The 13,631-nt window shown below is 65.9% G+C and overlaps 3 protein-coding genes across 3 annotated transcripts in view; 2 read left to right on the top strand and 1 right to left on the bottom strand.

Moving 5' to 3' along the window:
• CFAP74 (cilia and flagella associated protein 74) overlaps nucleotides 1–5,269 on the top strand; it is a gene marked incomplete at both ends in the record, with an annotated part of 52,422 nt that extends 47,153 nt beyond the window's left edge. The window contains 12 exons of the mRNA XM_079696861.1: nucleotides 769–908; nucleotides 1,559–1,693; nucleotides 1,850–1,959; nucleotides 2,088–2,143; nucleotides 2,253–2,372; nucleotides 2,633–2,788; nucleotides 3,457–3,583; nucleotides 3,710–3,864; nucleotides 4,119–4,251; nucleotides 4,493–4,623; nucleotides 4,837–4,971; nucleotides 5,168–5,269. Coding sequence (XP_079552987.1) covers nucleotides 769–908; nucleotides 1,559–1,693; nucleotides 1,850–1,959; nucleotides 2,088–2,143; nucleotides 2,253–2,372; nucleotides 2,633–2,788; nucleotides 3,457–3,583; nucleotides 3,710–3,864; nucleotides 4,119–4,251; nucleotides 4,493–4,623; nucleotides 4,837–4,971; nucleotides 5,168–5,269 — 1,500 coding nt within the window. The remainder of the gene's footprint in view (nucleotides 1–768; nucleotides 909–1,558; nucleotides 1,694–1,849; nucleotides 1,960–2,087; nucleotides 2,144–2,252; nucleotides 2,373–2,632; nucleotides 2,789–3,456; nucleotides 3,584–3,709; nucleotides 3,865–4,118; nucleotides 4,252–4,492; nucleotides 4,624–4,836; nucleotides 4,972–5,167) is intronic.
• A 2,531-nt stretch (nucleotides 5,270–7,800) lies between these two features.
• Nucleotides 7,801–9,258, top strand: TMEM52 (transmembrane protein 52; the record flags this gene model as incomplete). Its single annotated transcript, XM_079697940.1, has 5 exons — nucleotides 7,801–7,866; nucleotides 7,953–7,996; nucleotides 8,118–8,159; nucleotides 8,792–8,970; nucleotides 9,080–9,258. 5 exons carry the CDS (start codon nucleotides 7,801–7,803, stop codon nucleotides 9,256–9,258), a joined length of 510 nt encoding a protein of 169 aa, XP_079554066.1.
• Nucleotides 9,259–10,036: 778 nt separating this feature from the next.
• Nucleotides 10,037–11,790, bottom strand: CALML6 (calmodulin like 6; the record flags this gene model as incomplete). The annotated part of the gene is made up of 6 exons (XM_079698488.1): nucleotides 10,037–10,178; nucleotides 10,253–10,353; nucleotides 10,436–10,580; nucleotides 10,683–10,857; nucleotides 11,261–11,472; nucleotides 11,724–11,790. 6 exons carry the CDS (start codon nucleotides 11,788–11,790, stop codon nucleotides 10,132–10,134), a joined length of 747 nt encoding a protein of 248 aa, XP_079554614.1. The 3' UTR covers nucleotides 10,037–10,131.
• Between the last annotated feature and the right edge of the window lie 1,841 nt (nucleotides 11,791–13,631).

Genomic DNA, 13,631 nt, shown 5'->3' with positions numbered 1-13,631 from the left:
CTGCCCACTGTGCACCAGGCTGCTGCACAAAGCCTTGAGAACAAACCCCACCGGCCTTGAGGCTGGGGGGCCAGGGGGTCAGGAGCCCTGGGCAGACTTTTCTGGAGCCTTGTGTGTGTGGAACTGTTTCAAGAGGTTAACACTTTTTCTTGGCAAGGCTCCTCCCTCCCCTCTTGAAAGCATCACTAGGCGAGGTGGATCCCCAGACGGTGGTCCCAGGAGGGTGGGCTGGGCCCCTCTGCACTGGTTAGCAAGGGGCTTGCCCTTACAATGGAGGGGGAACAGATGAACCTCAAAGGGGCCTGTGAATCCTAGCAAGTTCAGGCCTGGAGAGGCAGCCACCACCAGGCTCCTGCCGGGAAAGGATGTCCAACAGAGCTGGGCAGTCACAGCCCAGGGCCTGCCTGCTGCTGCCATGGGGACGCAGAGAGCCCCGTGACTCCCCACGGCCTCTGGGTCCTGATCTTGAGCACCCGTGCTGTCATAGCAAGCGCAGGAGCAGGGGCAGGGCCTGCAGCCTGCCGGCAGGGCAGTGAGGCTGGGGGCAGGGCACAGGGACCAGGACCCCCAGTTCGGCCAGCCCTCCGCCCTGCCCCACCCCGGGCCTCGGTCTCCCCGATGGTAAAGACAGACATTGGGGTCTCCGCACCTGCCGATGGTGTCCCCCAGGGAGCTGCTTGGAGTCTGGGCCCCTGGGCTCCTGCCCTGGGCGGTCTGCCGGGAGCAGAGTCCCCGGGGCAGCCCCACAGTTGGCCTCCCACCTCGCAGTCCCAAAAGGACACGGCCACCCAGAGGAAGGACCAGCGGAGACAGTCCTTCTCCATGCTGCGGCTGCAGAACCGAGACCGGCTGTTCCAGGCCTCTGCCTCCCAGACCCTGGAGCTGCAGAAAGAGGACCTCATGCCCAGGTGGGCCCGTGAGAAGGCTGCCCCCCACAGAGACTTCCTCCACCTGGAGCTGAGCTGTTTTGAGCCTTGTGACTGGAAGGCCGGGGTGGGGCTGGCTTCAGGTACAGCTGGAACCAGGAGCTGCCTTGAGTCCCCTCAGGCTCTGCCTTCCTGGGCACCTGCTCACCTCCTTCCCCTGGGGCCCTAGGGCCCAGGGTCCCTGTGAACAACCTCAGGCCAGGGGCTGGGGAGATGCTGAACCCCTGACTCCCATGTTCCCAGCTCAGCAACCCCAGCCTCCCCAGTTACCAAACGAGCTCCAGAGAACTCCAATGGGCTTGAGCCACTTGCCAGCCCTGGACCCTTGCCTGTGGCTCCAGGAACATGGCTCTCTGGTTAGGTGCCTGACCAGACCCTAGGGGAGGGGGGAGGCCGCCACAGCAACCAGGGAAGGGGTGAGAAAACCAGCTGGTCAGACAAAACTGGGACAGCCACAGCCTGGGCCACAACATGGCCCCCCAAGGCTGCCACCCCATACCCTCTGGCCCAGGGCCCCGGGGAGCAGGCATGGCCTTATGGACCCCTCCATGGAAGGCAGTGCGGGGCCCCTTGGGCCGCTGGGGGCAGCCTAGGGACAGGGGTGTGAGAGCACCTTGCCGGTTCCACTGCAGCTCCCAGGAGTACCAGGCTGCGCGGGCCACCCTGACCAGATCTTTCCAGGGGAAGTTTGACAAGTTCGTGGTCCCCTGTGTTGTTGCCAGTGGTGACACCAAAGACAGGAAGGGGACGGAACCCCTGCGCTTCAGGTGCGGTGCTCTGGGCAGGGTGGGGCGTGGTCGGCCAAGAAGTCACTGTGCCTGCTCTGCAACCCCCCAGATCTGGGCGGGGCCAGCATGGGGTCAGGCTGAGAGGGCGGGGCATGCGGCGCCCACTCGGCCCTCAGCAGCAACCTGCCATCTCAGCCCCCACAACACCGTGTACCTGGAGCTGTGGTGTCCAGCGGTAGCACCATCCGTTGTGGTGACGTCCGACAAAGGCAAGACCACCGCTGACTTCGGCGACATCGCTGTAGGTGTGTTCTGATCGGGCCCAGCCCCCCACGGCCAGCCCCCACCCATAGGGACCCAGGCACCCCGTTGCCGCCTGGGCTCCCATGCCCCACCCCCGGGCCCGGGCAGTGACCCGGCTCCCCCATTTCAGGACAACGCGGCATAAAGAAGGTCTCCATCCAGAACATCTCCCCCGAGGGTCTCGACGTATCCTTGTCCACACCTGGCCCAGGCGGCCTGCTGCAGGGGGACGAGGGCGTCTGGTGAAGGGCTGCGGCCCCGTGCTTGTCACCCGTCCTTGACACTGGGCCGTCAGCTGGAGTACTCCGTGCTGAACCCCAGCGGCCCCTTTGTCCTGCTGAAACCCGTCAGCAAGCTGGCGTCTGGAGAGACCCGGGCCCTGCAGCTGTCCTTCTCCCCCCGTGAGAGCGTCCTGGTGAGTCCTAGGCCCACCCTGAGCCGGGCTGCAGCCCTGGGGCTCCACGGCCCCTTTCTCCACTCTGCACACCCGCCAAGTGCCCAGGCCCGGGGAGCCGCTGGCCCTCCGGGGCCCTGGCCTCGCTGGAAGGAGGAGAAGGCCAGGGAGCTCCAAGCCATCTTAGGTCCCGACGCCCCGACCCAGCTGCTCCGAGACGGAGCCCCCACACCTGCCTCTGACACGTGTCTGCTCCACGCTAAGGAACGTGGTCTCCCCAGGCCCAGGAAATGCTGGAGGTCATCACCAAGAGAGGCACGCTCTCCCTGGCCCTCGTGGGCACAGGCGTGGCGTCCGTGACCACGTGCTCCATTGAAGGAGGCGTCCTCAATATGGGCTACGCGATGGCCGGGGAATCCACCTCCGCGGGCTTCAAGGTGGGGACATGGCGCCTGCCCCGCCTCCTGGGAGGGGTCGTGCCCCAGGAAGGGGTCAGCCCTGCCTTGGTCAGGGAGCCAGTGAGGGTGCAGGCCGCTCCCACCCCACCACCCGGCAGCGGTCACCTCCACGGCCCTCTCTAGCAGGAGAAGCTGAGGGTGCACACCCTCGTGCCCCACCTCCCTGGTGCCTCTGCTGCCCGGGCCTCCTGCCTCACGGCCTTTGCGTGGGCTGCCCCACCTGGGCTCGGGGGGCACTCAGCTCAGGCACAGCCCAGGGCAGGGGCCGTGTGGGCTCCCCAGCCGGGGCAGGAAGGCACGCCTGGCTCTTACTGCTTCCCCAGTGTCTGAGGGACATGCCAACCTTAGGGTGAAGCCACCCACAGGACACCTGCTTCCTTGCCCGGTTTAGTCCAGGTGCTGACAGCAGAGCCCGGGCCAGGGATTCCAGGAAATGTTTTATGGGGGGATGGGGTGCTCTCAGGGGAAGAGGGTGAGGGCGGAGAAGAACCCCGGGCAGGGATGCTGGTCCGGCCGAAGGCCAGCCTGAGCCTGACTGCCCAGGGTGTGGCCCAGCGGCAGCGCAGGGAGCTGAGACCTGGTTGCAGCAGCCTGTCCATCGGTTGGCCAGTCCAGCTGGTCCAGTGACTGAGCCCTGCTCCTTGCAGCTGCAGAACAATTCCCCGCTGCCCATCAAGTTCTCCGTGCAGCTGGACAGCCTCTCCACTAGGAGCGGAGACCAGCACGGGCTGCCGCAGTTCCTGGCCTCCCCGGCCCAGAGGACGGAAGTCGTGGGTGAGCTTGGCCGGCTGGGGTGGTGACCGCTGCTGGCGGGGGACTGTGTGGGGCGTGGGGGCACGGGGTTGGGGGGTGCTGGGCGCTGCAGGGGGAGCCGGACCTGCCAGGCCGCCCTGCCCCCAGGCACTCAGAACTACAGCGGCCAGAGCGTGTTCAGCGTGGTCCCGGTGCAGGGCGTTATGGAGCCGGGCAGGGCGCAGGACTTCACCGTGACCTTCAGCCCGGACCATGAGAGCCTGTACTTCTCTGACCGGCTTCAGGTCGTGCTCTTCGAAAAGGTGCAGCTCCAGGAGCCCAGCCTGGACCCCTGCTCCTGGCCCAACCCGCCCGCATCCGCGTGTCTGAGGCCCTCGCCCTCCCCCGAACAGCCCCACATTGGAGGCCTGTTGCCTGGGGGCTCTGCATCAGGTTGGGGGTCATGAGGTGGGGAGACCAGAGTCCCGGGTCCCACAGGCCTGCACCCCAGCACTGCCCACTCCCGGAGCCCCATTCGCAGGGTCGCGGACCGAGTCTGCTGTGCTCCTGCCCCCAGAAAATCTCCCACCAGATCCTCCTGAAGGGCGCGGCCCGCGAGCACATGATGTTTGTGGAGGGCGGAGACCCCCTGGATGTGCCTGTGGAGTCCCTGACCGTGATCCCTGCCTTCCACCCCGAGCGCAGACAGGGTGAGCCCTCTGAAGTCCTGGGAGCCCCAGTAGGGGCGGGGCGGCAGTAGGAGGACCCGTCCTGCTCTGACCGCACCCTTGGCCCTGGGGGCCTGCATGTAGGGCCGGCATTCCTGGCCCATCCCCCAAAGCCAGCTAGCCTCGCCCAGCCCCGCCCACTATCCTTGCCTGACCCAGCTCCCCCACTCTCTTGGTGGTACCCCCACTGCCCTGAGCCCCCAGCCAGGCCCTCCCTCTCCAGAAGCTGAGGAGCTGAAGCCCATCCTGGTAACCCTGGTCTATGTCCAGTTGGACACGGACACGCCGGCCCCACCTGCCACCCGAGAACTGCAGGTGGGCTGCATCCGGACCACCCAGCTGTCCCCAAAGAAGGTGACCACAGCACTTCCCTGGCCTGCCTGGCACCTCTGCATCCACCACTGCCTGGGCAACCCAGGCCCCTCCTGGCCTTGCCCCCCGATAGGTGTGGGGTGTGCAGCCTGCTGGTCAGGGCTGAGAGGGCAGGTGCTGGGCTCCCTCATCCCCAGTCCCGCTGCCTCCCGGGAGCTGTGCCCGCCTACCTGCTGACAGCACCAATGCCTGCAGACTGTCGAGTTCAGCCTGGACAGCATCGCGTCCCTGCAGCACAAGGGCTTCACCATCGAGCCCTCCAAGGGCTTTGTGGAGCGCGGCCAGACCAAGACCATCAGCATCTCCTGGATGCCACCCATCGACTTTGATGTAGGTGCCTTGGACGGCGGCCAGGGAGCCTTCGAAAGCCACAGGCTGGGCAGGATGACAGCCCTGCCCCCACCCAGGGAGGGGACTGCAGGGGGGCCCTGGGCGGGTGAGGTGGGCAGCGCCACGGCCAGAAAACATCTGTCCGCTGTGCCAGCTGACTGAGGGTCCCCCTCCTTCCCCGCCTCTCCCCTTCCAGCCGGACCACCCACTCATGGTGTCAGCCCTGCTGCAGCTCAGGGGGGACGTGAAGGAGACCTACAAGGTCCTCTTAGTAGCACAGGTGGTGACCGGCCCCTGAGGCCACAGGAGTCTCTCCACGGAGCCCCCTCGCATCTTCCTGCCACATTCAAAGCCCTCCCCTGGTCTGTGGAACCAGCAGAGCCACCCAGGGGCCTGGGACCTGGACATCCCTGCTGGGCAGCTTCAAAAGGTTGGCCCCCTGCATGGCCCCATGGCCGGGGCACCCCAGCTCCACAGGCATGGCCACCTCCCACTGCCCTGTCTCAAGTGAGTCCGGGGCCAAGAGCTCCTGTCCCAGCCCCACACTCAGAACTGGCAATGAGGCCAGTCCTGACCACAACCTGCTCCCAGCCTGAGCCCCTCGGAGCCCCCAGTCCCACCAGCACCCGCCCAGCCTTTCAAGGTCCTGGTGGGGGGAAGAGCTGCGCCCGCCGACCTGTCAATAAACCCTGTGTAAACCTGTGCATCCAGGCCTGCAGTGTGGGCCGCGGTGAGCCCTGCGGTGAGCTGTGAAGGAGAGATGGGGACAGAGGCCCAGGGGGGCAGCCCCTGCCCCCACCCTCCCTCACAAGTCAGTCCATAAAACAGTGAACTCGGCCTGGAAGACTGAGCCCTGGGGGAACAGCTGTGTGTGTGGGGGGGGGTGGCTTGCTGCGGGGCTGGAGTTGAGCCCAGCCCACACCCAGAGAGGCCGGCGGGGAGGGAGGGGGCCAGCAGGCTCCAAAGCCCAGGCGGCCCCTCAGGCCCCCCTGCTCCTCCCAAGTTCCAGGGTCCCTGATGCCCCCAAGCGAGGAGCGAGGAGCAAATGTCGGGGACACGCCCTCACTGTGAGCTCCCTCACAGCCCAGCCAGGGTCCGGGGACACCCAGCCCAGGAGTTGGATTTTCCGCTTTTCTGAAGTGAGTCCGGGCTCAGCCTTCTGGGTCCTGACCAGCTCTTCAAGGGAGAAGCCCCCCAACTCCCAGCCCATGTGACCCTGTTGGGAGCTCAGAATAGTGCCTGCACCCAGCCCCTGCCTTCTGGAGAGTGGCAGGTTAGACACTGTCCCCACAGAGCCCACCCATCCGGGCCCCCTGTGTACACCGCAGCCCGCCCACACCACCCCCGTGCCTGCCCCCAGGCGAACACTCGCAGCCTTCCCTGGCAGGAGTGGAGGGCAAGGTGCATCCTGGGAATTTCCTGGGCACAGGCGTCAGGACACCAGCCTGGAGCCCTCACCCCACTTCCTCGGTGCCCTTGGTGCCTGGAAGTCTGCCATCTCCCTAACCTTGGGCCAGTGACGGTGGCCACAGAGCAGCATTTTGCAGGACTTCAGTCTGGTGGGCAGACCCAGGTCCTTTCCTAACCCTCACAGGGGCTGCTCTCTCACTAGGTGAGAACAGAAGCCAGGGTCCTGCAGCCCAGGCCAGGCCCCAGAAGGAGGTCCTCCCTGGAGAGCACGACCCCTGCCTCCCCCTCGGGCTGGCCCACGGGAGGGGCAGGCCACTCTCCTCTAAGCCCTGGCCTGGCTCTCAGGGTTTAGAGCCAGCGGGCCCTGGTCCTCGCTGCCCACGGCCCTGCCTGCACTCCTGCCTGCTGGCTGGACCAGTGCCCATCCTCCTCCTTCCCACTCCTGAGCCGGGCCTCCAAAGCAGAGTGGAGGCAGAGGGTGTCCAGGAGCCAAGCTCAGCCAGCCTGGCTGGAGCAGGGTGGGCAGGAGGGGCCCTGGGGGCCATGGTACAGCCTGGAGGTGCTGGACAGCTGCAGGACAGAGGCAGGACAGAGATCATGGAGCAGGTACCTGGCAGATCCAGGCATGAGAGAGCCAAGCCGAGGAGGCCCTGCCCTCAAGGAGCTGCAGTCACTTCCCCTCCAGTGGGGAGATGCTTGTGGAGTACGTCCTGAGTGCAATGAAGAAAAACACGGCAGGGTAGCTTCTCCTCCCACCCTCCCCAGATAAGGCACACCACCCTGCACCTTGCCGTGCTGACCACCTCCCTTAGCCTGAGCGCCGGATGGCGGAGCGGAAGGCAGAGGGCAGCGAGCGCCCGCAGCGAGCGTGCACACTAAATGTAGTTGAACAGCGCGCTAGGAACGCCCCAGCGTCTTGACTGCTGCAACCCTTACCTTGAGCACGGGGGTGAGTGCGAGGCGTGGCCACGTGTGTCCTGGCCACCACCCTCCGAGGCCACACCCTGTGCAGACCGGGCCACAGCTGTTCAGGGTGCGCTCCGGTCCACCCCAAGCCCGACTGCAAGAAGCCAACGGGGCGAGACCGCCCCCCACCCCGCGATCCTAGGCTGAGGAAACACAGACAAGACGGACCTGCTGGGAGGGCCAAAAGGTGGGGCTTGTGGGCGGGGCTTGTGTGGGCGGGGCCCTGGAGCGGGGGAATCTAGGGCCTGCCCAGAGCCTGCGGGGTCGGGGCCGCTAAAGGGCGCGGCTAACCTTGGGCGGAGGGTAGGGGCGAGGCACATGGGCGAGGCCACAGGGCGAGCCCTCCAATGGACGCGGTCTCGGGGGGCGGGGTTTGAGCTGGGAGCGGCCTAGGGGCGGGGCCTCCATAAGGCCTCGAGGCTAGTGGGTTCGCGCTTCCTGTCGGCGCTGAGCATGTTCGCTGGCACCTTAGGTGACCGCGGGCTCCTGCTACTGCCGCCGCTCCTGCCGCTGCCGCAGGTGGGTCGCGCGGCGGTCGGCTCGTGCACCGCGGGGCGGGTCTGCGCTCGGCGCGCCCTGGCCCGGGCTCACCCCTGTCCCCACAGGTGGCGCTGGGCTTCGCGGAAGGCAGCTGCGACCCCTCGGATCAGTAAGTGGGGGGGGGGGGGGGGAGGGAGGGAGCTGGGGCCTGGCCCCACCCTGGGGGAGACTCGGGCGGGGCGGTCGGCCGGGCCCTGCCTCGCCTGCTCCAGGTGCCCCCGTCCCCGCAGGTGCCCGCCCCAGGCCCGCTGGACCAGCCTGTGGCACGTGGGGTAAGTGGAGGCCGCGGCGCGCAGCCGGGTGCGACGGTTCTCCCCCGGGCCAGGCCCACCAGAACCCCACCCCGCCTGGTTCCACGGCCGAGGAGTCGCCAGCACTGTTCCCCTCCTGGGCCGCTGGCGGGAAGGCGCTGGGGCCCTCAGAGCCTGGCATGCCGACCCCTGCCTCCTCCCCCAGCACCAGGGGCGACCTCCTGCGTGGGTCCTGCCTGAGTCTCCCATGGCTAGGGACACCCCCGGGGCCCTTGGCAGGACTTCCCTTGGAGCCTGCTTGCCCACCTCCCACTCCCTCGCTCCCCGCCCCTGTGGGAGGCCCCTGTGAACATGGTCATTGGTCTGGGCACAGGACTGTGCAGTCGGTCTGGGACAGCGTGTCCTGGGAGTAAGCCCAAGGCCAGTTGTGGGCAGCCCTGGAGAGACAGCCAGGGCAGGCCAACAGCAGGAGGCCAGCAGCAGGAGGCCAGGCCGGGCCGGGAGGAGGTCTGCGGCCTGGAGAGAGAGTCCCTGGTTGTCTTTTACCCTATCCATCGCCTTGTCTTGGGCAACCGAGCTGTGACTGCCCCCAGGGAGCAGGCGGCCAGCGGCCGGGGGTCGGTCCAGTGGCAGATCTCGCTCCCCCTAACCAGGCTTCTCCTGCTCGCTGTCCTCCTGCTGCTGCTGTGTGGGGCCACGGCCAGCTGTGTCCGGTTCTGTTGTCTCCGGAAGCGGGCACACGCCCAGCCACACCTGCCATCAGCACCTGAGCCCTGCGACCTGACAGCCATCCCCGCGGACAGCGACAGCCCCATGCACAGCACTGTGTCATGTGAGTGCCGGCAGACCTCGCCTGGCGGCCCACCTGCCTGAAGGGGCGGCAGGGGACTGGTGAGGGCCAGAGCCACCCGTCCCCACAAACCCATTCTGGTTCCCTGCAGCCTACAGCTCTGTGCAGTACCCGCTGGGCATGCGGCTGCCCCTGCCCTTTGGGGAGCTGGACCTCGACTCTGTGACCCCTCCTGCCTACAGCCTGTATGCCCCTGAGCTGCCGCCCTCCTACGATGAGGCCGTCAAGATGGCTAAAACCAGACAGGAAGAGCCACCCCCCTCCCAGTAGCCCAGCCCCCTCCCTGAGGCCTCATGCCTAGAGACCCCTCCAGGGCCCCAGGAGTGGGGCCGCAATGCCCAACACCCCTGGCTGTAGCCCTGGTGCCCCCCGGAGGGGGCAGGAAAGCTCTCCTGAGCCTCCCGATGCCACCGGCCACTCTGTGCTCACAGGGGACTGTGCAAGGGCACCCCAGCCCACCCTCACCATCCTTCCCTCCCGGGAAGGCCAGCCGTCCGGCACATTGCTGCAGCCCTGGCCTCGTTGCTATGTAACGCTGGGCATCTGAGCCAGCCAGCCCTGTGTTGGCCACACACACACACACACACACACACACACACACACACACACACACGCTGCTACGTTCAGCCCTGGCCCCTGGCCCAGGCCCAGCAGGCCCTCAGCCCAGATGAGGCCCCACAGACCGAAGCCTCAGGGCTCAGGGCCTGCCGTGATGTCTACAGCTTTTTGGAGAGAGAGTGAATAAAGTTTCTATCTAAGTGATCTCCATATGGAGGAAAGAGCTCCGGGAGGGGCCCTCGGGCAGCCGCCTCCCAGGGCAGGCAGGCAGTGTGAGTACGTGGTCCTCAACCTATGCCCAGCCTGGCCTTCCGGCTGGTGTCCGGAGCCCAGAGCTGGGCTGTAGGCAGTGTCAGGTGTCCCACAGAAGTGATGGCCCAAGTGTGATGAGCAGCTCAGGAGAACCCTCTCCCTCCTCCAGACCCGCAGCTTTGCAGCCCCTTTTTCCAGCCTGGGGACAGTGAAGCACACACGAGTCTGGCTGGAGCGTTTATTGGCCACGGAGCTGGCGTGGGGTGGATGACAGGGTGGGCAGCAGGGTGATGGCAGCAGGCAGCGGGCTTCCCACGGCCGCAGTGGCTGCTCCTACTGGACCAGCTTGAAGGACTCCCCAGTCATCATGGCCACGAACTCTGAGAGCAGAGGGACAAGTCAGCAGCCTGGCCCGACCCGGCCGCGGGGCTCCCGGATCCCATCCCCCACTCACCCTCGTAGTCGATGGTCCCGTCCCCGTTCTTGTCGGCTTCCTTCATCATGTGCTCGGCCTCCAGCTCGCTGAGGGGCTCGCCCGCATTCATGAGCACGTACCTGCAGGAGCCTGCCCTGAGCGGCAGCCAGCGGGCCCTGCCCCCGCCCCCGCGCCCGCGCCCGCGCCCGGCTCGGGCCCTACTTGAGCGTGTCCCAGTCGATGTAGCCCTTGCTCTCCTTGTCGAAGATACGGAAGGCCGCCCTGAGCTCGCTCTCCTGGTTCTGGGCCTTCTCCCAGTACACCCCCATCAGCGCCAGGAAGCTGTCGCAGTTGAAGAACCCTTTCTCTGCAGGGAGCAAGCGGCGGGCGCCCGAGTGAGGGCGGCGAGCCCCTCCCCACTCACACCCCGGTGGCGCCCCCCAACCCCCGCTGCCCCTGGCGGCCTCACTGTCTCTGTCCACGTCCTTGGCCATGGAGGCCAGCTCGCTCTTGGTGGGGTTGATACCCAGCAGGCTCATGAGGCGCTCCAGCTCGTCCGTCTTCACCGCCCCGTTGCCCTCCTCGTCAAACATCTCAAAGACCCCCTTGTACTCCTCGATCTGCTCCGCCGTCAGGCGCTCCGTCTGTGGGGACACAGGCTCAGGCTCACCAGGGGCCCCTCCACCCCTCAGTCCGGGGGAGGCTGGAAGCCCCAGCCCAGAGCAGGCCTGAGGCCAGGCCGCACAGGGATGGGTCTTGAGGGGAGAGCAGGGCTCCGTGAGGCCACTCAGAGGGGACGGCGCTCGAGGCAGGGGCAGGCCAGCCACGTGAGAGTGCAGTAGGGGCAGCACTGGACAGCCAGTGAGGCCGGGCGAGGGACACCATGGACCAACAGGGGAGGAGCCTGATCTGGGGGCCAGGGTGAAGGCCCCAGCCTGTTCTGGCATCCCAGAGGGATAGTCCAGGGCCGGGCCACCCCGCCTGCCACCGCCCCGGCCGCTTTCCGAAAGGGCTGCTCCGGCCTGGCCCCCAGAGCAAGGGCGGCACCGGTGGCTGGCAGGGCGCAGCCTCGGGCCCCCCAGTCCGCGCTCTCCACCCAGCCTCATTGGACGTCTTCCTCAGGTCCCCAGAGACGCTCCCACCTTTGGTCACGGCCCCAGCCTGATCCCCGTGTGCGTAGAGGCCTGCCTGTTGTCCTCTCTCCCCCAGGCGCTGCCTCCAACTCCCTCTGGACCGCCCAGCCCAGTCCATGGGGGGCTCTGCCGGGCGCCGGGAGCAGCCTTACCATGTCTGTGGCCGGCTGAGGGGACACTGCACGGTGGCACTGGAGCTGCTTTGGGCAGAATACAAGGGGCAGAGGGGGCGGCTGAGTTTTAGCGGGCCCAGCTGCCCGGGGTCCCTGGGGTCCAGATTCCAAGAGCCTTTTATGGCCAGGAGATCCTGTCAGCCCTATTTTGGGACAGGTTGGCCCTTCCCCACGTGGCCCTTCCTGGCCTGAGCAGCCCCTCACCCCAGAGGTCCCTCTCTGACCCTGGGTCCCAGCCAAGGCCCCCCTGGGCCACGGCAAGGATGGACATCGTGGGCCGGGGCAGGAGAGGGGCTGTTCCCTTCTCCGCAGTGAGCCCCTTCCCCCCCCACTGTGCAGCGGGAGGCCCCACGGGCTGTCATCACTTCTTGGTGAGGGTTCTTGTTGACGGCCCTCCCTGGCCAGGTGTCGCCCTCACGTCCCCAAGGACCCAGGGCCCAGCATGGTGTCAGCACTTTGCAGACACCCTCTAAAGACAGATTCAATAAACAAATGCACTGGGGTCCCCCTCTGGCCACCCTGTGCAGAAGGGGCTGGGGGTCCACAGTCCCAGGAGAAGACAGCTGGCCACGAGCTAGGGGCGAGAGGATGCGGAGCAGACGGGACCCGGGGGCCGGACTGGCCATGGGGAGGCCAAGCCAGATGTCCTCTGGGCGGTCAGGGGCTATTCTCAGGGAAACCTGACCCCCTTCCACTCAGAAGAGCAAAGCTGGCTCCCGAGGGAACCCCGTGGCCTGGCTGTTTAGTAACAAGACGCCACAGCAGCACACACACCCCTGCCTATGTGCGCTCAGGCGGCTCTGGCTTCCGACCCTGGGCCCAGGTCCCTGTGCTCCTGTCCGGGCAGTGACCTGCTGGCCTGGCCACGGCACTCGGAGGTCTGTGATTACAAGCTGGGGCTGAGGGGGTTCCTCCCATCCCCCCTCCAGCTCCTGCCCCCAGCGATGGTCACAGACAGGCCCCCACTAGTTCCCTTCACCCCCGTGCATGGCCCCCAGGGTCACGCACGCTGACACACATCTGCCTCGGCCCCATGGCCACCTGACGAATCTAGCAGGCGAGGTATGCCCTGTACCCCACCGGCCTGGCTGGCCCTCCGCCTGCCAGAATATGGAAGCCACAGGGACATTTCCTGCTGAGGCCGCAAGATTTGTGCTGACGGGGACAAAATGGCTCCAGCGGGCACCGGGCCAGCGGCCCCAGGCCAGGATGGAAGAAGAAACCGGCTCTGGGTGCCCTACCTTTGTCCTGGCTGCTCCGGGCCGTGGCTTCAGGCTTTGTGACGGTGAGAAAAGACTTTCCCACCCCTTCCCTCAAAAATCCCCAGACTGGGGCTTCCCTGGTGGCGCAGTGGTTGAGAGTCCGCCTGCCGATGCAGCGGACACGGGTTCGTGCCCCGGTCCAGGAGGATCCCACATGCCGCAGAGCAGCTGGGCCCGTGAGCCATGGCCGCTGAGCCTGCGCGTCTGGAGCCTGTGCTCCACAACAGGAGAGGCCACAACAGTGAGAAGCCCGCGTACAGAAAAAAAAAAAAAAAAAAATCTCCAGACCATTTCAAGGAAACTAGTCACATCTATACACCTGGACCACAGCTGGAGAAGAAGAAGGCTGGTGGGGGCTGCCGCACGACGGCAGTGGGGCAGGGGGTGTGGGGAGGGCAAGGGCCTGCGGAGAAGGAGGGTGTGAGGTTCAGTTTTGCATCCCGTTGGCCAGGCTACAAGCCCAGGTGTTTGCCCAAACACTAGTCTAGGTGTTGCTGTGAAGGTGTGTTTTTTCATATATGTATTGATTACAGTGGTGAAATTAGCATAAAATATTACTCAGAAAAGGGAACTAACATATACTGAACATCTGTTATGAACCACAGTCTTTTCGTTTGGTCTTTTTTGTATTGTTTGTGGTACAAAGCACAAAACATAAAATTAACCATCTTAACCATTTTTAAGTGTGCAGTTCAGTAGCGTAAACTATACGGGCCTTGTTAGGCAGTAGATCTCCTGAACTTTCCGTCTTCCCAAACCGAAACTCTGTCCCCACTAAACACTCACTCCCCAGCCCGACACCCACCCTCCTGCTTTTCTGTCTACGGATCTGACTCCCCTAGGGACCTCG

Source organism: Hyperoodon ampullatus (assembly GCF_949752795.1).
Source record: "Hyperoodon ampullatus genome assembly, chromosome: 2".
Classification (NCBI taxonomy): domain Eukaryota; kingdom Metazoa; phylum Chordata; class Mammalia; order Artiodactyla; family Ziphiidae; genus Hyperoodon; species Hyperoodon ampullatus.
The sequence above is the reverse complement of the archived record's forward strand: the minus strand, read 5'-3'. Positions and strand labels throughout refer to the sequence as shown.